This window comes from Neoarius graeffei, chromosome 11, assembly GCF_027579695.1.
Source record: "Neoarius graeffei isolate fNeoGra1 chromosome 11, fNeoGra1.pri, whole genome shotgun sequence".
NCBI classification, from domain to species: Eukaryota; Metazoa; Chordata; class Actinopteri; order Siluriformes; family Ariidae; genus Neoarius; species Neoarius graeffei.
Window position 1 is genome coordinate 82,527,892 of NC_083579.1, and position 22,479 is coordinate 82,550,370.

Sequence of the window (22,479 nt, forward strand, 5' to 3'; positions counted from 1 at the left end):
TGATATACTGAGCATAATATCTGAGAGCAAATAAATGATTGACAAATAAACTGTCAGTCAAAAGTCTTCTATATAATGCCTTTAAAATGGAGACCATAAGATTGTAAGTTCTGAGCATCCTAGCCTGCTCCTTAACTGGGGCTTACTGACATGTTTTATAGTTAAAGCAGCCAAGCAAAATTAGAATATCAAGAACTAACTGATTATGCATAAATGCCCAGCAGATGGAAATTGGTATATAAGAATTTTCCACCAAGTGGAAACAAACTCTTGCAACATGTTAAAGCTGCAGTGTTGGGTACATTCTTTTGCAAGGGTCTGTACATTTTTAACCACATTACATAATGTCTCATGCAAGCAAGCTAGATAAGTCTGGTTTTTAAACCCACAATCGCCTGGGTTTGTTTACTGAGGTGCAGACGCTTCTTCTAAGAATTTACCCATTCAACAGGTGGGTTCAGTATGACCTGCACAGTCCACTTTTTTCAGTCTTTTAGGCCCACTTTACACGGGGACGGTCTGAAACAAAAACCCAAAAGTCCGTTTTCGTTCTCACTTTTTTCCGCGTCTACACGACCGTTTTCAAGGAGGAAATCTGCGTCTATACGGTGACGCATAAATGTGTGGAATTCAATCGGATGTGCATGCCAGGCGGCTAGGTGGTGCTGTGAAAGACCTCCGCTATGTCTGCACGCATGCGCAACGTCTTCCGTCTTGTCTGATCTGCACATCTGCGCCGTGAAAACTTTGACTACTCTGGCTATGGTCAGTAAAAAAGTAAGAGCGTACTCTACCCGCCTCTGTTCATTAACGGTATATGTGCAGATTCGGTATAGATGTTCGAAGGACTCCTGGACGTTTATTAAAGCTGCCAGAGCAGCTTGAAGGTCCGTTGGATCGATGTAATCAGACATGCTCTTACTTTTTTACTTACTTTCTTACTTCCCGGGCTGGCATGTACAGTATATGACATATGTGTGGCGTAAACGCGTACCCGACGTGAGCAGATCCGAGCAGAGTTTCGCGTATTGGGTAGTTTAGACGGATATGCAACGGGGGCCGTTTTTAACTTATCCACTCTGGAAGGCGTTTTCAATCTTTTCCGTTTTTCAGCCTCGGAAACGCCGTCCCCGTGTAGACGAAAGGCACTTCCGATAAAATATTTAGTCGTTTTTACCCGACAGCGTCCTCGTGTAAACGGGCCCTCAGTCAAGCCTTCAGTTTCCCTCGTCACTGTCAGGAGTCGTGAATGCAGGGCCGTCTGTTCCAGCATTCTCCTGATTTCTTCACATTTTTGCATGTTTTCTTCATAGAGGCACCTGAAAGCTTGTTCTCTCCTCAACAAGGTTGGTGACATTTCATGTCTCTTCCCTGCAGCTTGGGTCCTTGCACCTGCTTTGGGGTCTAAATCCATAAATCCTATGACAACAGCCATGCTCCAAAATCTCGTGGAAAGCCTTCCAGAAGAGTTGAGGTCATTAAAACAGGAAGGGGGGAATAAATCTGGAATGTGATATTCAACAAGTGCATATGGGTACAATGGTCAGGTGTCCACATATTTTTGGCCATATTGTGTGTTTATCTATTCCCCGTTACCTTTTCTGTACGGTACACGCCTATAAATGACATCAGTAGTGATGTATCCACAAGAGTCACTCTGGTCTCATCAAGACCAGTGCAGGGTGTCGCTTTGCAATATTTACTTTTCTATATTTCAGCAAAGAATGGCCCAGGAGGTCCTCACACATTTAAAGGAGCACCCGGATGCGTGGACGCGAGTGGACACCATCCTGGAATTCTCCCAGAACATGAACACCAAAGTAAGCGTGCACTCTCAGCTGACCTGCTACAGTCAACCAGACTGATGTTCACAAACCATCTTGGTGGAGGAGCGCTGATCAGGCCTTTTCCCTCTGATTGTAGTGACCATCAGCGCTCTCACTCAGAGATGCTTTCTGAGCACAGGCCCTGACTTCCCTGCTTTGAGGAAGCTCTGACATGATGTCACTAATTGATACACGTACTTGGGGAACTCCTATATATCTCAGCGTTTTTTGTAGTAGAGACAAACTAGCTGGCTGAGAGATCTGTTCTTAGTGCTCATTTTGTCTGTTTTATTGAGATGATTGACTCAGAATCTTTGATTCCTCCCAACACCTGTGAGTCCAGTTAGCTCTCCCTGCCCCACATCAACAGATGTTCTAAGTAGAAGGAAATTAATTATGTGGCTGTCCCACAGTGAGATGTCTTGCCTTCTTCACTCTTTAGGTTTAGCTTTAAATCTTCAGCTTTATACCCGAGAACTGTCTCCCTCTGTATACTTTGGGTCCTTAACTTTCATTTGGATATTACGTGAGGGGAAAAAAAAGCAACTCGATCATAAACTGCTGAATCTCTCAGTGCAGTAACAGAAAGGCGCCATGCACCTGTTTACCTGGTCGTAAATTTGGAGCTAATCCTGAATCAGCTGTCCTTCCTGTTTAGCTGATCCTATTTGGAGCTTTGTTCTACTCAGCAGTTGTTGGGATGGAGTTTATTCCCCTATTGTGCATCAGACTTCCTTAAACTACTGGTGACAGTTTGCCTTTATTCATTTTGTTCTGGGCTTGCTCTAGGTGTGCTCTTAACACACTTGGTCATTTTTACTAATGTTTGGAGTGGATTTGACAACAGAATTAATATTCATAATATGCTGCCCAAAAAAAAAAAAAAAAATGAGAGAACTCTTATTTTAATTTTTCATACAAGTACCCTTTCAAAATCATACTTAAAAAATTGAACTTTGTCAGGTATAGCACTTGTGTTCATTTGGCTTCTCCCTGTTTCTTGTTAAGCAAAGAATGAACAAACAAAACCACTAAAAGAATTTCTTAACTGAATTTGTTCATATTTGATCATTAATGCCAATGTTCCATTATGTTGATTGCTTGTAATAGGAAGAAAAGGGGTGTGTCTTCCTGTGCACCTTGACACAGCTAGGCTTTGGGCGGCAGGCCTCCACAAGGTCTACCTTTTCATTCCCTTATACTTAATTCTGCTCTGCATCCGTTTTCATTGCATTTGCTTCTTCTCATCTGGAGGAGGGAGAGCTAAGTGCAAGATGAGTAAGATGTTGATCCAGGAGCAGTTCCTCCTCCTCCTCCTCTTGTATGATTGCGTTCATTAGGAGAAACTGCTTTTAGGTCAGCACTCTTCCTCTTCTTAGATATCATAACTACTCAGTGTTCTTAGGCAGGTTTTACATTTTGTATATATTTCTATTTATATAGGTATAGTCCAACTAGGTATTTCAGCTATAGTGATCATTTGGGTGTGAGTGTCTCTCTTTCTGATTTTCTTTTCCCTTTCTCACTTTATTCACCTTCTTTTGTTTGTTCTTACCATCAGCAATTTAATGTCCTTGCAGAATCATGGCTTTGACATTAATCAAATGGCACAATGAGGTTTTTTTCTATTTATTTATTTATTTATTTATTTAACCTGTCTTGATTTGTATTAAAGGTGGAGATCTGACCAGGTCTTTGAGGATAACTGTGAACTTGAAGGGTTTATGTATCATCCAGGTTTCACCTTTAATCACATCCCTTCACTTTGCAAAGCCTCTGTTGTACATTAACTCCTTTCATTGCTTCTCTCTGTTTGATCCACTTCATTTTTCTTTCTTCTGGTACTTAAAAAAAAGATTGATCCCTACAGCTGAAATACTATCAGCCCAAATGACGCAGATAACAGTAACACAACCACTAACGAATTCTCCTTTTTTTAAAAACATTTATTTATTTATTTATTTATTTATTTATTTATTTATGGTAATGTAAAGAAAAATCACTCTAGGTCGAAGTGTAACCAAACCTGTAGTTTGTTTTGCTGTTCCCAGACGTGCACACCAGCTGAAGGCGAAAACAGCAGGCGCCAATACTTTATAATTTGTAAAATTCTTAAGGAAAGAATCGCTGATTTTTCTTTTCTTCCCCCTAACCATGTTGGAACAACTTGTTATTGCCACCGTCTCACCTTTTGAGTGCATTTATTTATTTAGTTCGTTATTTCATTATCCAACTTCCTGTGCGGTTGTGCTCAGATGCAGATATCGATTAGCCAATAGCGATTAATTTTTATTTCCCCCCCTTCTGTTTTTCACTTTCTGGTGTGAAACTGGCAGAAACAGCAAAACTTGTACAATCTTCTGAAAATTTCTAGAAAATACTGATTCTCTAGAATGTTTACAGCAAAATTATTAATTACCACAGTGAATTAAACCTGCATGAAAGACTGTGTTCAGTCTGTATGCTTTTTTTAAAAAGAGAGAGGGAGAGATTAAAATGTATTCAGGCAGTGATGATTTTACTATCTCTGTTTTGAGTCATAATTCTGGAAAAAAGAAATCACAGTAGCTCATGTGGTGAACTGGCTACTTAAAGATGAAGTCCTTAATGTTCACTTTGTTCCCTTGGCATTCCAGTACTATGCTCTGCAGATTCTGGAAACGGTGATTAAAACAAGGTGGAAGATTCTGCCCAGGAACCAGTGTGAAGGTAAGTTTTCATTTCCAACTCACCTGGGTGGTGTGATGTTAGACTCCGAAAAAATCAAGGTACCAAACTCCTTTTTCTTTGTCTCTAGTGGTGTACCACCATGGGTATATCTTTTGCACCTTCATTATATATCGTTTACCTAAAAATACAGATATAGCACGAGTTATTATTGGCCTTGAAGGACCATTTGTATACCTTAAAGGTACACCACCTTAGTGCCAGTTTGGTACCTTTATTTCTAAGAGTGTACACTTTTTTTTATTCTATTCTATTTATTTATTTATTTATCCCCCCAACCCCCCACTCCGGCTCATGGTCTGTGTGTGTGTGTGTTGATGATTCCTGATCGGATCTGCGTGCAGTGGACCTGAACTTGCATCAGTGTTAACTAATCCAGAGCTTTGTGTGTGACTGCTCTGCATACACCCGGGTTCTATTTGCTCCAACACATCTGATTGAGTTCAGGAGTTCGTTATTATGTCCTTTGAGTAAGAGCAGGAAAAAGGGTTGAGTCATGCAGATGAACAGCAGTGCCAAAACTAATTCTCATAACCGATATTTAGCATGAACTTTCCAGTGTTCTCCACGGGCACTTTTAAAGTGGTGCACCGCCACGTTATAATTCTGGCCCACCACCCTTTCCTTGGCCAAAAAACCCCCAAAAAACGTAGCTTCATCAGTATACACCAAATAAATCGTAAAGTATTCGCTTTATTATAATTTTATAACTATTTAACACGCAGAAGACCATTAAACGAATGCATACGGGGCTACCTGAAGTGGCCATGCGATTGCAATAGAAAAACATTCGGCCGGCTGCATACAGATTGTGACGCAGAGCTCTGCAGACTGAGGTCAATCCCTGCATTACACTACACCGCACCACACTACACCATACTGACACACGGTAACGCTGGAAGCTGCAAGCTGCAGCTAGCCAGCTAAATAACTCTTCGGGTGCACACGCTTGTAGCGTTATTGTGCAACGGTTACGTTTATTTATCGTCTTTTCTGACCATACACAGTTACAGCAATCATATAACAGCACACACACACACACACACACACACACACACACACACACACACACACACACACACACATTAATTACGTTCAGGTCTTTTATTCTACGTATCTGTGATTGTGTAGGCAAGAGCTGCATTTTCCCGCTGCTTCCCTGTGGTTGTTTACTGCAGGACTTCCGGGTTCCTGGGTCAAAGGACCCGAACTACGGCGGCCAGGGTGGCTTTGTAGTGCCAGTCTCGGGCACGCGCACCAGCTCGTGCATAGATTGGAGTGGTTTCACCCAATTAACATTATGTGTATTGTAAAAAATGTATGCATTTATTGTAATTGGGTATTTTGTTTATGCATGGAAGTTCATTTATTTTTCACCCACAGAAAAAAATATAAGTAATTCAGGGATGCGCATCAGTCTCAACTGAAATACCAAATGAGTCTCACATTGACAATAAAGATATGTACAGTAAGAATGTGTTAATTTTTTGTAAAATGATTTTAACAATGATTTAGCATTTCCTATCCATTTATTGGCCAGTTTCACTGTCAGAAAAAGCCCAAAGTCTGTCAGCTTCAGGGGGACTTTGTCCCCCTGGCCCCCCACCAGGGCTCCGCCCCTGGACCCTGTTGGGAGCCTAAATGGCCCCCAAACCCCTGCCACCATGCTTTTAACAGAATACAGTGTTTCCCACAGACCAGGTAGCAATTTGTGGTGCTCCACTGTGCCGCTGAGGGAATCGTGCGCGGTGGTGTCGTGGCGGTCGGTGGAGTCGGTCATTGGGGTGTATGCAAAGTGTTTACAGCGGGCGATGTTCAAACACACAGTATTTTTCTTCAGAGTCACCTGCTGGGACTATTTTAAAGCTACAAGAAGCATTTGAGATTATTCAGTTCAATCTAAATTCTTTAAGTTCTTTAAGAGAAGACAGCTAAAACAGTTTTTACCAGAACCCTGCCTGGTTTCATTCCTCGACCCAACTTTACCTTACAGGGCAGGACATTAGTTTGCTGGGCTTGATGTTGGTGGAAAACCTGTCTTTTAAATTTATGAAAATTACTCACCAAAATTGAAGTTAAAGTTTAGTTTTTTGCCTTTTTGGTGGCAATCTTTCAATCATTCTTTAGTTGACATTCAAGGAATAAATTGCAAAAAACAAGCTGGAGGTTTTTATTTTAAATATTGAACTCAACACTTACCTCAACCAATACTAAAATGAAATAAATAGTATAATGTAACAACAAAATAATAATAAAATAAAATATCATAATTAGATGTAAGAAACCACTTAAGGTAACACCAAGGCAACTAACAATAATGAAAAAGCATTACCCTAATTGGTGCAAAGCCTGCATGCCCTCTCAGAACATTTAATTCTGTGTGGCTTCCTGAAAAAAACCTCCAGTGCCCTATCGTAAGGGAAGTCATTGGGTTCGGGACCATTTATGGAGATTCGTAAGCAGGCTGCCAGGTGTTCCCCTTGGAGCCTATTCCTGAGGTCTGTTGTAGCCCATGTTTACATTAGACTGTATCAGCGGATCATCAGATTAATGTTTTTAAAATGATTAGCGTGCACACAGCAACACCAATACACGGATACGCTCGGCTCCGCAGGCATCCTGCGCTCCAAATCACTCCACCCTGAACAGCGAGTGCCCTCTGGAGGGTGCGCACTCCGGCCCTGCGCAGCTCACAGAGCACGCGAGTGAAGCGCACGAGCAGTGATTCGGGACTGAGCCGCTGTGTGTGTGATCTCAGCGCAGATCACTTACCACTCGCAAGTGGAAGGATGGCAAGCCTAAAGACAATCATAACTACACAATGGGCAGTATTTGCATCAGTATTTGCAGTATTTTCATACTTTTATACTCTTTAATGAAAGGTGATACAAGGCGGAAGTCCGCGCCGTTTTTCAGCAGTCGCGTCACATGACCAACGCCAGCGAATCAGGAAGGTGGATGTCACAGTGACGTTGTCCAATGAGACGCCAGCTAGAGCTCAGCACAGCGTATCCGCGTATTCTCAATGTTTACACAGCACCGGAGCTGACACGATCTGGATTGAATACGTGGACGCTGGCGGATTCCCGTTTCCCGGCGTTTCCAGGCGGTTTAATGTAAACGGACAGTGCATCCGCGAAGAAAATGAGACAGATACGGTGTAATGTAAACGTAGCCGTAATCTATGGATAAAAAAGTACATTTTCTTCATCATCAAAGCACTAAAAATTTCCATTACATCAAAAAAATATACAAAGGAATCCTGAATTTCTATGTGCTTCCCCTATTCATAGCTGAGAAATCCCGCTCGCAATTCTACTTCGCCAATAAAGCTAATAATGATGTTTCTTAAAATATTCAGATTTTATGCTTCAGATAGCATCAACTAGGCATCCCCGCGAGTATAACAACATTTTATTTAGGCTAGTGGGAAATCCTTATTTATTGTGAATGTCAAGCCATTATTAATAACTTGCATGAATGCCGAAGCGGGATAAACGGGATAATGCAGTAAGGCCGGTTCCTCGCGTCAAGCTGCTACTGTCTGCATCAAAATTGGTTTATAGCCTGACTCAGGGATGTTTCATTTCCTGTAAGCCAAGAAGGCTATGATAAAGCTCATCACGAGCACGACGTAGCCTACCTTTTAAAATAAGGGGTCGGAAGGTGAATCGGGAAGGCTGCATTGTTTTTAATGAGCCTAACAGGCCTACTCGCAGTCCGGGTATATGTGCACCGGCAGGCCTGTGGACACGCCTCTCCGTCTCTCTCTGTCTGTGTGCGCGCGCGTGTGAATGAAAAGAAAGAGCATTATGAATGAACGGAACGATACGCAACGGAATTTTTTTTTTCAAAATTGCGAGTCTGATTGTGTAGCGATAGGAATCCATTGTGTGGTGCTGCGCCGCAGTGTTCTATGTATGGGAAACCCTGGAATATGCAGTGATCAGTTGTAAATCATGGCGACTACAGCTGTAAATGGAGAGCCATTTTTGTTGTTGTCTTTCTGAGCGCTGGATTTGGCTTGGATTAATCGGTGAGGACCTCACCTTGTTTACAGCAGCACCTGTGTGATTTCCAAGATGTGTTCGCTTTTAAAACCAAGCTGTGTTCTCTCTCTCTCTCTCTCTCTCTCTCTCTCTCTCTCTCTCTCTCTGGCCTTGCTTTGAATACTGAGAATTATTGCTATGACAGTTCCTTCTATAGCATAGCCATGTATCTCATATGCATGAATGACATTTATCTCTCTTCATCTGCCACTAACATGTTGTGTAGGTCCTCGGTTATAATTTGTTTACACAGTGTAAAATCCACTTGTTAAGTCTGACGCCACATGCGATGTTGGAGCCATTTCCCGGTCTGAATGCTCCTTCAGATCCCAAAAGCTGACATGAACAGCTCATCCACAGAAATTTGTACAGCAGACAATCCACTTGAACAGATTGAAAAACATTCATACGGTGAGGTTTTCAGGTTAGCTAGCTAAAATTAGCCCCCACTGGCGCTAAATATTGTTTGTCTTCATTTGTTTAAGAATTGTAGGCTACCTTATCAACTCTAGCCTTTTTCTCATTGCAAGGAAAGTGATTAACAGATTTAGGTTTTTTGCAGGAGGGCTCAGAGGCAGTTAATGGGTGAAAAGTTCTATCTCCAACGAAGTAAAGCTAAAATGTTGAGCACAAAGATTTTTGAATTATAAAAAGAACTTCATACGGATAACAGATCCTTATTCTGCAATCTTTATTACCAAAAAAACAAAGCTTCACAGTGTACTGGTTCATTGGAAATTATCTGTGCACTGTTGGATCCAGTTAATTTTTCATCTTCTCTTATTATTTTTGCATAAAACGTCAGATTGTAACTAAAACTAATGAGCAAGTACTTGTGCATAAGCTATCTTTTTAGATGGAGAGGACTTTTTAACCCTTGTTTTTAACGTGTGCATATTTAATTTAAATAGATTCTTGAGTGTTGTCATGCTTGCTCGCTCGCTCCTCCAGTAATTAAAACTGAACAATGCAAAATGAAACCGCATATGCAATGCAAAGTGATTGGCATGATGGCCAATGCAAAGTGACATGGCCATGTGGTTTCTTTTGAGGTTTTCACTGAAACCTAGTTGGCACTTACAGCAGCACCAGCACAGATGCACTTAAGACACATTTATAAACAGGGTTTGGGTTTTTTTTTTGGCATAGCACTCAGCTTGTCAAAATCTGCACTGTCACTGTCAGAAAGTGTTCTTTTTTTTTATTGGTCAGAAAATGTTAGGTAAAGTAAATCTTAGGAGGCTTTATTTAACTTGTTGAAAAATTGACTAATGTTTAACTAGTTCAAAGCTAGAGACACTACTGGACACGTGTAACCACTGTTGGCTGACACACCCAGATGCTCTCTCGCGTGATACTGCGTTAACAGGCTACGGTTGACTCAGGCTTTAATTATGACTGGAATGCTCAGTTCAGCACCCATTAATGTTCAAGCCAAGTCTAAGGCCTCAAGCTGGTTGTGGAGATGAACTCTCAAACAAAAGTGCTTAATGGCTATGACGTGGTCCTCTCTCGATGAATTATTTCTCTTAAAACCTGAAAGATTTTTACACTTTCTTTCTCGTCCCTGTTTGTATGCAGGAATAAAAAAATATGTTGTGGGCCTCATTATCAAGACATCTTCTGACGCAGCCAGTGTGGAGGTACGTGTGGTGTCTCGATTTACTCTGGAGCAAAGCTTTAATGTTATTTGACAGCTGATGGGTGATGTGTTGTGTTTCATTGCAGAAGGAGAAGGTGTACATTGGAAAACTTAATATGATTTTAGTTCAGGTAAGGTTTAGAGAAAGTTAATTGTTTTACTTATTAAAAATCAAAGTTTTAGATGTAATAGCGGTATGGCCAAATGTTTCAAAGTTCTTTACCTTTTACAAAGACTGTGTACATTGTGTTCAATAAGAAAACGAAACTGAAACTCATGTTAATATTGTCATTTATATCCAGTTTGTTGTAGAATATGCAGAACGAGTATAAACGACAAACCAAATTTAATTTAAATGTCTGTGAGTGAATGAAAACTACTTCATCTTAAATGGTTATCAGAATATGTAGAATATTTTTAAATAAACCATTCAAAACCTTGCTATTTATTTTTATGATAGGCACCAATACATCACATCCATTCATGCCGTGAGTGCTTTAAACCTTACGTTACATTAATTACATTACATTAATGGCATTTAGCAGACGCTCTTATCCAGAGTGACGTAGAGCAGATGGGGGTTAGATGCCTTGCTCAAGAGCACTTCAGCCATTCCTGCTGGTCCAGGGAATTGAACCAGCGACCTTTTGGCCCCAAAGCTGCTTCTCCAACCATTAGGCTTTGGCTTCCCCTGTCAACAGTTCGAACATTGCTCTGAGCATTGCTGAAAGAAAGTATACCCAGGGATGTGATTCATCCGGAGTTCTGGATTTTCTGACCTGGAAATATGTAAATATTGTCTATGCAATAAATTTAATGCTACTGTAATAACATGCGACTACTTGTTGCTGTGGAGGCTGCCAGCAGCTGCACTGCTGAGGTGCGTACTCACATACGCAAGCACACGCTCCTCCCCATACATGAGACGATGAGAGCAGCCTCTGAGATTCCAGACTGGTCACATGACACATGTACAGGTTTACAGTTAGTTGAGAGAGCCGCCTTAACCTTTTTTTTATATTAAATATATATGTATACACACACACACCCGACAAAAAGAAAAGGGGAGAGGAAAAGACCAGATTAAAGAAGAGAAGGGCATTAAAGAAAGATGCAAGTGAATGTGCCAAACTTAAACAAGTTTTACAGCAGCAAGCCCAGATGATGGCGATGCAGCTCCAAATGATATAAATGCAAATTACAACCCCGATTCCAAAAAAGTTGGGACAAAGTACAAATTGTAAATAAAAACGGAATGCAATGATGTGGAAGTTTCAAAATTCCATATTTTATTCAGAATAGAACATAGATGACATATCAAATGTTTAAACTGAGAAAATGTATCATTTAAAGAGAAAAATTAGGTGATTTTAAATTTCATGACAACAACACATCTCAGAAAAGTTGGGACAAGGCCATGTTTACCACTGTGAGACATCCCCTTTTCTCTTTACAACAGTCTGTAAACGTCTGGGGACTGAGGAGACAAGTTGCTCAAGTTTAGGGATAGGAATGTTAACCCATTCTTGTCTAATGTAGGATTCTAGTTGCTCAACTGTCTTAGGTCTTTTTTGTCGTATCTTCCGTTTTATGATGCGCCAAATGTTTTCTATGGGTGAAAGATCTGGACTGCAGGCTGGCCAGTTCAGTACCCGGACCCTTCTTCTATGCAGCCATGATGCTGTAATTGATGCAGTATGTGGTTTGGCATTGTCATGTTGGAAAATGCAAGGTCTTCCCTGAAAGAGATGTCGTCTGGATGGGAGCATATGTTGCTCTAGAACCTGGATATACCTTTCAGCATTGATGGTGTCTTTCCAGATGTGTAAGCTGCCCATGCCACACGCACTAATGCAACCCCATACCATCAGAGATGCAGGCTTCTGAACTGAGCGCTGATAACAACTTGGGTCGTCCTTCTCCTCTTTAGTCCGAATGACACGGCGTCCCTGATTTCCATAAAGAACTTCAAATTTTGATTCGTCTGACCACAGAACAGTTTTCCACTTTGCCACAGTCCATTTTAAATGAGCCTTGGCCCAGAGAAGACGTCTGCGCTTCTGGATCGTGTTTAGATACGGCTTCTTCTTTGAACTATAGAGTTTTAGCTGGCGACGGCGGATGGCACGGTGAATTGTGTTCACAGATAATGTTCTCTGGAAATATTCCTGAGCCCATTTTGTGATTTCCAATACAGAAGCATGCCTGTATGTGATGCAGTGCCGTCTAAGGGCCCGAAGATCACGGGCACCCAGTATGGTTTTCCGGCCTTGACCCTTACGCACAGAGATTCTTCCAGATTCTCTGAATCTTTTGATGATATTATGCACTGTAGATGATGATATGTTCAAACTCTTTGCAATTTTACACTGTCGAACTCCTTTCTGATATTGCTCCACTATTTGTCAGCGCAGAATTAGGGGGATTGGTGATCCTCTTCCCATCTTTACTTCTGAGAGCCGCTGCCACTCCAAGATGCTCTTTTTATGCCCAGTCATGTTAATGACCTATTGCCAATTGACCTAATGAGTTGCAATTTGGTCCTCCAGCTGTTCCTTTTTTGTACCTTTAACTTTTCCAGCCTCTTATTGCCCCGTCCCAACTTTTTTGAGATGTGTTGCTGTCATGAAATTTCAAATGAGCCAATATTTGGCATGAAATTTCAAAATGTCTCACTTTTGACATTTGATATGTTGTCTATGTTCTATTGTCAATACAATATCAGTTTTTGAGATTTGTAAATTATTGCATTGTAAATTATTGCATTTTATTTACAATTTGTACTTTGTCCCAACTTTTTTGGAATCGGGGTTGTACTTACAGTTTTGAGGTAGATCATGTTTCCTTCATTTTCAAGGTTCTTTCAGTTTAGTGTTGATGATTTTAGCATCAAGGAATTTTCAAAGCATTGCAGAGGTATTTATGAATGAATGATTTTAGTTTCAAAAGAGACAGTTCTGTGCAAAAGTCTTGGGCACATGAAAAGAAATGCTTTAGACCAAAAATGGCTTTAAAATATTATAAACCGCAGTGAGCCATAATAAATGAAACAAAGTCAGTATTTGGTGTGAGACGACCTTTTGCTTTGAAAAAAAAATCCGTCTCAGGTCCAGTGAGGTCAGTTTTATGTGGAAATGATCTGTAGGTTTTCCTGAGCATCTTACAGAACCAGCCACAGTTCTTCTGGACACTTTGACTGTCACACTCACTTCTTCATTTTACACCAAAACCCAGCAGCCTTCATTATGCTTTCTTTTTTATTTAAAGCATATACGCAGAGCCATGGCCTCACTTCCGTTTATAAATGCTTTGAGACCTCAAGAATGGCACAGGAATAGTTTTAAGTGATTCATATAGGTAGCGGTCTGAGTGAATGATCTTGACGTCCGTAACGTCGCAGCAGGAAGTCTATCGGTCTCATCACCGTTTCTGCTATACTAAAATACAGAGCTGACTGCAAATCCGATCCTCCATTTTGAGCTAATTTATCGCCATACCATATAGATGTGCCAGCAACACGACAGAAGGTGGATTTACGTTGCATTCACGGCCCAAGAATGTTCAAACTGCAAAGATTTGGACGCGCTTTGCAAGAAGTTCACGGGCACATTGGGCGCCTATGAAGTGGTCTCTCCTCTGCTCTGCACATTTTACTGAAGACTCGTACGAGACCTCTGATCTGTTGAGGAGCGTTGGCTATAAGCCCGGATTGAAAGAGGGTGCAGTATCAACAATTAAAGGAAACTACAATAAAAGGAAAGCATTTATTTTATTTATTTTTTAAAAGGAAAGTAAGTTCAGTTGCACCAGTTCTCCCGGAGTGTGAGCCGAGGGTTGTTGGTAAAACCTGGGACGGAACAGGACATGACATATTGCTCGGGCAGTGATGTCCCTGCGGTTGTTGCTAAAACCGGTGACATCCCGTCCCGGGTTTTAGTAATTGCCTGAGCCGAGCAGTAATGGCGGAGTACTCAGTATGGAGAAAATGGAGAATGAGTGGTGCAGCCGTCTGATTTCTTCACTGGATATCGCTGCCATCTCGCCCTTACGTGGAAGAAGCGAATGAACGGAGAACTGAACGAACAACTGAAAGTCGGATTGTTTCAAAACAATCGGCCACAAGGTCGGCCTTCAAGGAGTGAGAACACAGACGGGTAAGCTCCGACTCTCATTTGGATATAAAACAACTCGTTGTTTACCTGCGTTTAGATTAATCCATGTAACTTGTATTGTGTGTTTAAGTTAGCGGTATAAGATTATTTAATTTGCTTCAGAATGTGATTGTCTCAGTTCATCTGATTATTTAATGAGCCTTTTACGTTTTATCAGTGAAAATGCATGCATGTACATGTATGTGGCATAAGTTATAGCACCCATCCTGTTTTAATGAGAGTCAACCCACAATCAGTGACGTCAAATCAGTCTTAGCTGAGCGAGTCGGTAACGGGATTTCTTACTTTCTCCATAAATTGTTATTTATATGACTTTGGTCTATAGCTGTAAAAGGCCTCGGCCTTAAAACCGGTTCCCACTGTGACGTCACGCGCTCAGGGCTGGCTGGCTCAGCGGGGCAGCTCCAATCACAACTTAGCGGTAGATTTTAACTCTCAAATATATATATTATTTTTATCCCCATTTATGCAGCATACAAGAGTCAAGGATGGAGATACTATCCACTCAGAGATTTATTTAAAAATAAAGGCTCTGCGTATCTGCTTTAATCTGAAAAGTGCTCTCTTATGGAATATGCTGCTCAGATACAAACTTTTTTCTGTAACATTTAATTTTGTGCTGGAAAATGAACGTTTGGACTCGAAAATGTTTTTGTACTGACTCGATAATGTAGAAATCATAAAATAGAAATCTGTAACAAAGCTTGTATGAGGGCGGCATGGTGGTGTAGTGGTTAGCGCTGTCGCCTCACAGCAAGAAGGTCCGGGTTCGAGCCCCGTGGCCGGCGAGGGCCTTTCTGTGCGGAGTTTGCATGTTCTCCCCGTGTCCACGTGGGTTTCCTCCGGGCGCTCCGGTTTCCCCCACAGTCCAAAGACATGCAGGTTAGGTTAACTGGTGACTCTAAATTGAGCGTAGGTGTGAATGTGAGTGTGAATGGTTGTCTGTGTCTATGTGTCAGCCCTGTGATGACCTGGCGACTTGTCCAGGGTGAACCCCGCCTTTCACCCGTAGTCAGCTGGGATAGGATCCAGCTCGCCTGCGACCCTGTAGAACAGGATAAAGTGGCTACAGATAATGAGACGAGATGAGATGAGATGAGAAAGCTTGTATGAAAAAAATAGGGGGACTAAGACTTTGCACAGTGCTGTATATGGTCACATAAGTGTGAAAGATTTTTGGAGTCTCTGAGAAACCCTGTTCGTATTTGCATTACTAGTGACCAGCTGAAAGGAAGTCAGGTGAAAGTAAAACAAGAGTGCCTGTTTTTGTATAAAAATTAGTCAGAATGGCCTTAGTCAAAATATATTTGTTTTCATTTGAAATTAGCTATTGCCATTTATATTTATTTTAGGCCTGTAATTTATTTGCATATATTTATTTAATCTGTGTTTTAGTGCCTATTGTGCAATATCTTGAAAATAAATACAGTGGAGCGCTGTTATAACACGGTAGTTGGAATCCAAAGAATCCGACCGTGTTCTGAGTGAATCAGTGTTATAACGGTATGGAAAATCTGGCATGGCTCGAGTAAAAAACAACTTTCAGTGAGCTTTTATTTATTTATTGATTGATTGATAAAGCAGTACCCTGAAGAAATCCAGCAAAGAAATTCCAAGACCTACGATTGTGTTTACTGTGCTGATAACATCTTTTTAAAAAAATTGCCTCGCAATGTAACCAGTATGTAATAAAATATTTTGCTGCCCGTCATATTCCCGTGTGTTAGCGCCAGCACGCTTCACACTGTGACTCGTGCGCTTCCTGTCTCTGAGCAGCGCGCACCTCAGACTGATTACATGCACCTGTCCTGGATTAGAGCAATGGATGCTTATGTATGTTAGACATGTAAATAAATTAATTTAAATATGCAGATATAAAACAAATTTATTCTTTATAAAACTTTTTTTTCTATAGTGACATCCTATGTTTGCATTGCAAGGTATTAAAAATACAAGTTTTGGCCTGCTCTGAACAATTGTAAGCATAATTCTATACAGCATAGTCGGACTGCTGAGTTAATTACAAGTCGTTACAAAATTACAATAGCAGTGAGAAGAATATAGACGATCGTACAATAATTAACTGCATGCGATAACAAGTAAATAAGTGTTCAAAGGCTAGAACAATGGCTATCGTGCAGCAAGCACAGTTCAGGCATGGCGCGTAATACAGCACATTTTAGTCCTTGGTTTTACTGAAAGTCCGCAACTTTTGTTTGTTAATCTCGTGCGGGTTTGTAGTCGGACGAAATGAAGCATATTTCGTAGATGCATGACGTTCGCCATGGAAGTAACGCTGCATTCAAACCATCTTGCCGTGTTTTCAGGTAACTCTTCTGAGTCTGAGACTGTTGAGTTCTCGAATGCAGCTGCATAAAGTTAAATTTTGAGAGCCATGAGCTGACCGTGTTACAACGGTTTTCATGTAATGGCGAACCACATTATAACGGCGCTCCACTGTAGTCAAAAGAGTTTAAATTGTAGATTTGTCATTGTGGACCTCCCAAGTGAGTGTGTGGGCTGCTCAGATGACATTCCCAGGGTGAAAATTGGTCAGTCCCACTCCAGCCCTGCCGGTACGTCAAGATTATTCCTTGTGATATGTCTAAAGTGTATATCTAACACACAGGTCTACTTTGACTTTGTCAGCTGATCAGTCAGATTGATTTTATTCACTTAATGGTAGCTAAATTACGAGTGTTTGCACACCTACAAGCTGCTGCGGGGGGTTAAGGGGTGTCACTGCCATGCCATGCTCTGCACTTTGTATATTCCCCTTTGTCAATCAAATGCCTGCTGTATATGACAGCGTGGTTGAATGCTCAAATCTGATTGGTCAGAAGGTGAGCATCATTTCTGTAGAACAGCACAAGTTGGACAGTAGCTCCAGCTGTAACCTGAGTGGGTCGATATGAATGTGCTCGTTCTAATATGTTATTGTTTCTGTGGTAACAGCTTGTACGCAGGGACTTGCGGCTCCACATAATCTAAATAATAATTAATACATTTTAAAGTAAAATGGATAATTATTGATTGGCAATTAAAAAATGTTGTTATTTAACATTTGTTATGGAAGTCTTGGTTGTAAGGGCTGAAGTACTGTATGGTTTTGTGCAACATGAACATGCGCATGGCTGTCTCCAAAGTATGCTCGGTTTTCTGCTGTTGCAGTCGCGTCTCAATTCACAAGCTGAACACACGCCACACAGCGCTGCCGGCTCAGCGTATTGCTGCACAAACGGTCCAAGTCGGTGTCCATGGAAGTACACTTTAGCCTTAACTTCACCGTGTGAAGTTTATCAGCACAGGAAAGTCTTGAAGACAGAGGAGCTAGTTTACGCATTCTGGTTTCTCACTACAATGACTACTGCATTTCTTGCGATAGTGAGAGAAGAACGAAAGAAATCTGATCAACCAAGAGCGTAAAAAATGTGATGCTGGTAAGGGAATGACTGTTTCACAGCTGTAATGTAAATGAAAACAGGAAATAACTTGTCTCGCAGACATTCTACATCATTAAATCAAGCTATAAACCATTAAAATTTTGTTCATTAAGAAATTAAATGTTATAAATGCTGACAGATTGCTGTGGAATAATGCACTCCAGACTGCTCTTATCTGAAAATGAGGGACCTCACCCTCACCCTCCCACCCCAGTGTGCATTGTTTTTGAATAACATTACAGAGTGTGTTATTCCTTATTTATGAAAGTGAATAATCTCATTGGTAGATTCACTGCAGACACACAGCAATATTGACAATATTTTTATGCCTCTGCCACCGTAAGGTGCAGGAGGCAGTATGTTTTCGGGTTGTCCGTCTGTCCGTGCGTGCGTGCGTCCGTCCCGAAACCTTGTGAACGCGATATCTCAAAGGCTAATGAAAGGAATTTCACCAAACTTTCACCATTTGTGCGCTTTGGGACAAACATGAACTGATTAGATTTTGAGATCAAAAGGTCTAAGGCCAAGGTCACTGTGAGGTCAAATGTCTGTCCGAAAACCATGTGAACACAATATCTCCAAGGCTAATACAAGTAATTTCACCAGCTCAAGATTACTGTGAGGTCAAATGTCCGTCCCCAAATCACAACTTAATAAGGCGTCCCCTTATTAAGGGGACGCCTCCCCAACCGGGCGGAGGCGTCTCCATCGACACCGCTGGTGTCAAGTTCTATCTAGTTGTCTCTAAAATACTAAATGGCATGAATTTGATTATTGGGAAACAGATTACAGCGCGATGAAGACAGATGTGAGTAAAATTGATAAAATGAAGGCCGTATGAGTGATCAACAGCCATACCACCTACTATTCTTTTTAGATGTATGAAAATTCTAATTGTATGTGGTGGTTTTTTTCTTCCCCTTTTCCCCCTCCCTTCATTGCACCCCTTTATGTTCCTGTTTTTTATAGATCCTGAAGCAGGAGTGGCCCAAGCATTGGCCCACGTTTATCAGTGACATTGTGGGTGCGAGCCGCACCAGCGAGAGCCTCTGCCAGAACAACATGATCATCCTGAAGCTGCTCAGTGAGGAGGTATTCGATTTCTCCAGTGGACAGATGACCCAGGTCAAAGCCAAACACCTGAAGGACAGGTAGGACTCCTGCAGTAGCAATAAATTGGCTAACGAGAGTGACAGATTTGAGTCAGAAAAAGTGCACTGTGTGCATTTTAGTGATGTATTTTTTTTTCTCATACAAGTGGCCTCAGTTAGCTTATAGAATGTGAATTTTTGTGATTTTGGCTGTGTTCGAGCAATAGAATTACAAATATGTGCAGAGAATGGGGTTTCCAGGATTGGCACTAATACTACAATGATGTTTTTGTTTGAATTTTTTTCTTTTTTTCCTCCAGTATGTGTAATGAGTTCTCGCAGATCTTTCAGCTTTGCCAGTTTGTGATGGTGAGTACAGTCTGTACTAACATACGCAAATTCCTGCAGTCTTTTGCCATCTCATGTAACCTTTTTAGAGTAAAAACCAAGCTTTCATGAATCAAAATGAGAATGTAATAATCAGCTAAAATCTGATTCCATCATTCTTACCATCTCTTAAGGAAAACTCACAGAATGCTCCTTTGGTACACGCCACCTTAGAAACGCTGCTCCGGTTTCTCAATTGGATCCCACTGGGCTACATCTTTGAGACCAAACTCATCAGTACTCTAGTGTACAAGGTGAGAATTGCACCTTTCTCAGAGACAGATAGCTGTTTCCTCAGCACTTTAAAGCAGATACGCAGAGCCTTTATTTTAAAATAAATCTCTGAGTGGATAGTATCTCCATCCTTGATTCTTGTATGCTGCATAAGTGGGAATTAAAAAAAATATATATATATTTGAGAGTTAAAATCTACCGCTAAGTTGTGATTGGCGCTGCCCCGCTGAGCCAGCCAGCCCTGAGCGTGTGACGTCACAGCGGGAACCGGTTTTAAGGCCGAGGCCTTTTACAGCTATAGACCAAAGTCATATAAATAACAATTTATGGAGAAAGTAAGAAATCCCGTTACCGACTCGCTCAGCTAAGACTGATTTGACTTCACTGATTGTGGGTTGAGACTCATTAAAACAGGATGGGTGCTATAACTTATGCAACGTACATGCATGCATTTTCACTGATAAAACGTAAAAGGCTCATTAAATAATCAGATGAACTGAGACAATCACATTCTGAAGCAAATTAAATAATCTCATACCGCTAACTTAAACACACAATACAAGTTACATGGATTAATCTAAACGCAGGGAAACAACGAGTGTTGTTGTTTTTGTTGTTATGTAACCAGATGAGAGTCGGCGTTTACCCGTCTGCGTTCTCGCTTCTTGAAGGCCGACCTTGTGGCTGATTGTTATGAAACAATCCGACTTTCAGTTGTTCGTTCAGTTCTCCGTTCATTCGCTTCTTCCACGTAAGGGCGAGATGGCAGCGATATCCAGTGACGAAATCAGACGGCTGGTCAACTCATTCTCCATTTTCTCCATACTGAGTACTCCGCCATTACTGCTCGGCTCAGGCAATTACTAAAACCCGGGACGGGACAGAATGTCACCAGTTTTAGCAACAACCGCGGGGAGGTCACTGCCCGAGCGATTAATATGTCCGGGGTTTTAGCAACAACCCTCAGCTCACACTCCGGGAGAACTGGTGCAACTGAACTTACTTTCCTTCTCTTGTAGTTTTATTTAATTGTTGGTACTGCACCCTCTTTCAATATAGCCAACGCTTATAGCCAACGCTCCTCAACAGATCAGAGGTCTCGTACGAGTCTTCAGTGAAATGTGCAGAGCAGAGGAGAGACCACTTCGTAGGCGCCCAATGTGCCCGTGAACTTCTTGCAAAACGTGTCCAAATCTTTGCAGTTTGAACATTCTTGGGCCGTGAATGCAACATAAATCCACCTTCTGTCGTGTTGCTGCACCACCAGCAACACATCTACGTGGCATGGCGATAAATTAGCTCAAAATGGAGGATCGGAGTTGCAGTCAGCTCTGTGTTTTAGTATAGCGGAAATGGCGATGAGACCGATAGACTTCCTGCTGCGACGTTACAGACGTCAAGGTCATTCACTCAGACCGCTACCTACAGTGCCTTGCAAAAGTATTCATACCCCTTGAACTTTTTCACATTTTTCCGCCTTACAACCACGAACTTAAAAGTTTTTTATTGAGATTTTATGTGATAGACCAACACAGAGTAGCACAGAATTGTGAAGTGAAACGAAAATGATAAATGGTCTTCAAAATTTTAAACAAATAAAAATCTGAAAATGTGGTGTGCATTAGTATTCAGCCCCCCTGCGTCAATACTTTGTAGAGCCGCCTTTTGCTGCAATTACAGCTGCAAGTCTTTTGTGGTATGTCTCTACCAGCTTTGCACATCTAGACACTGACATTTTTGCCCATTCTTCTTTGCAAAATAGCTCAAGCTCAGCCAGATTGGATGGAGAGCGTCTGTGAACAGCAATTTTCAAGTCTTGCCACAGATGCTCGATGGGATTTAGGTCTGGACTCTGACTGGGCCATTCGAACACATGAATATTCTTTGATCTAAACCGTTCCATTGTAGCTCTGGCTGTATGTTTAGGGTCATTGTCTTGCTGGAAGGTGAATCTCCTTCCCAGTCTCAAGTCTTTTGCAGCCTCCAACAGGTTTTCTTCCAGGATTGCCCTGTATTTAGCTCCATCCATCTTCCCATCAACTCTGACCAGCTTCCCTGTCCCTGCTGAAGAAAAGCATCCCCGTAGCATGATGCTGCCACCACCATGTTTCACAGTGGGGATGGTGTGTGCAGGGTGATGAGCAGTGTTAGTTTTCTGCCACACATAGCGCTTTGCATTTAGGACAAAAATAATTTTTAGAAGAAACCTTTATTCATGGCGGCACGGTGGTGTAGTGGTTAGGGCTGTTGCCTCACAGCAAGAAGGTTCTGGGTTCAAGCCCCGTGGCCGGCGAGGGCCTTTCTGTGTGGAGTTTGCATGTTCTCCCCGTGTCCGCGTGGGTTTCCTCCGGGTGCTCCGGTTTCCCCCACAGTCCAAAGACATGCAGGTTAGGTTAACTGGTGACTCTAAATTGAGCGTAGGTGTGAATGTGAGTGTGAATGGTTGTCTGTGTCTATGTGTCAGCCCTGTGATGACCTGGCGACTTGTCCAGGGTGAACCCCGCCTTTCACCCGTAGTCAGCTGGGATAGGATCCAGCTCGCCTGCGACCCTGTAGAACAGGATAAAGCGGCTACAGATAATGAGATGAGATTTATTGTTAACACTTAAAACTCTTCCTGTGCCATTCTTGAGGTCTCAGGGCGTTTATAAACGAAAGTGAGGCCGTGGCTCTGCGTATATGCTTTAAAGTCAAACAAAACTCAAAAATAAATGCAGTTTGCCAATCACAACAAGTGCCCTGTTGTGCCCTTGGCACATTTTAAATAAAAAATAAAACTTTGACGATTTTACATTTTAAAAGTTATGATGATAAAAATAGGTTTTTCTGGATGTAACCGTTTGCAGTGAAACCGGATATCCGCCTGTGATGTTAACGGCACACTACGCCGTTTACCTTCATCCTTTGT

At 41.6% G+C, this 22,479-nt stretch overlaps 2 protein-coding genes across 3 annotated transcripts in view; both read left to right on the forward strand.

The window, feature by feature from the left end:
• xpo1b (exportin 1 (CRM1 homolog, yeast) b) overlaps nt 1–22,479 on the forward strand; it is an 82,545-nt gene that overhangs the window by 11,677 nt on the left and 48,389 nt on the right. The window contains exons 1-8 of one of the 2 annotated variants that reach the window (XM_060934812.1): nt 1,738–1,820; nt 2,937–3,004; nt 4,463–4,535; nt 10,184–10,245; nt 10,331–10,375; nt 18,829–19,010; nt 19,271–19,319; nt 19,472–19,591. In XM_060934812.1, coding sequence (XP_060790795.1) covers nt 10,361–10,375; nt 18,829–19,010; nt 19,271–19,319; nt 19,472–19,591 — 366 coding nt within the window. In that variant the 5' untranslated portion in view covers nt 1,738–1,820; nt 2,937–3,004; nt 4,463–4,535; nt 10,184–10,245; nt 10,331–10,360. Of the gene's footprint in view, nt 1–1,718; nt 1,821–2,936; nt 3,005–4,462; nt 4,536–10,183; nt 10,246–10,330; nt 10,376–18,828; nt 19,011–19,270; nt 19,320–19,471; nt 19,592–22,479 lie in introns of those variants that run through there. The other variant, XM_060934811.1, reaches the window with a different exon arrangement.
• Nucleotides 4,352–22,479, forward strand: part of LOC132894679 (zinc finger protein 260-like) — a 414,543-nt gene continuing 396,415 nt past the window's right edge. The window contains exon 1 of the mRNA XM_060934821.1: nt 4,352–4,355. The gene's annotated coding sequence lies outside the window, so the exon portion shown is untranslated. The remainder of the gene's footprint in view (nt 4,356–22,479) is intronic.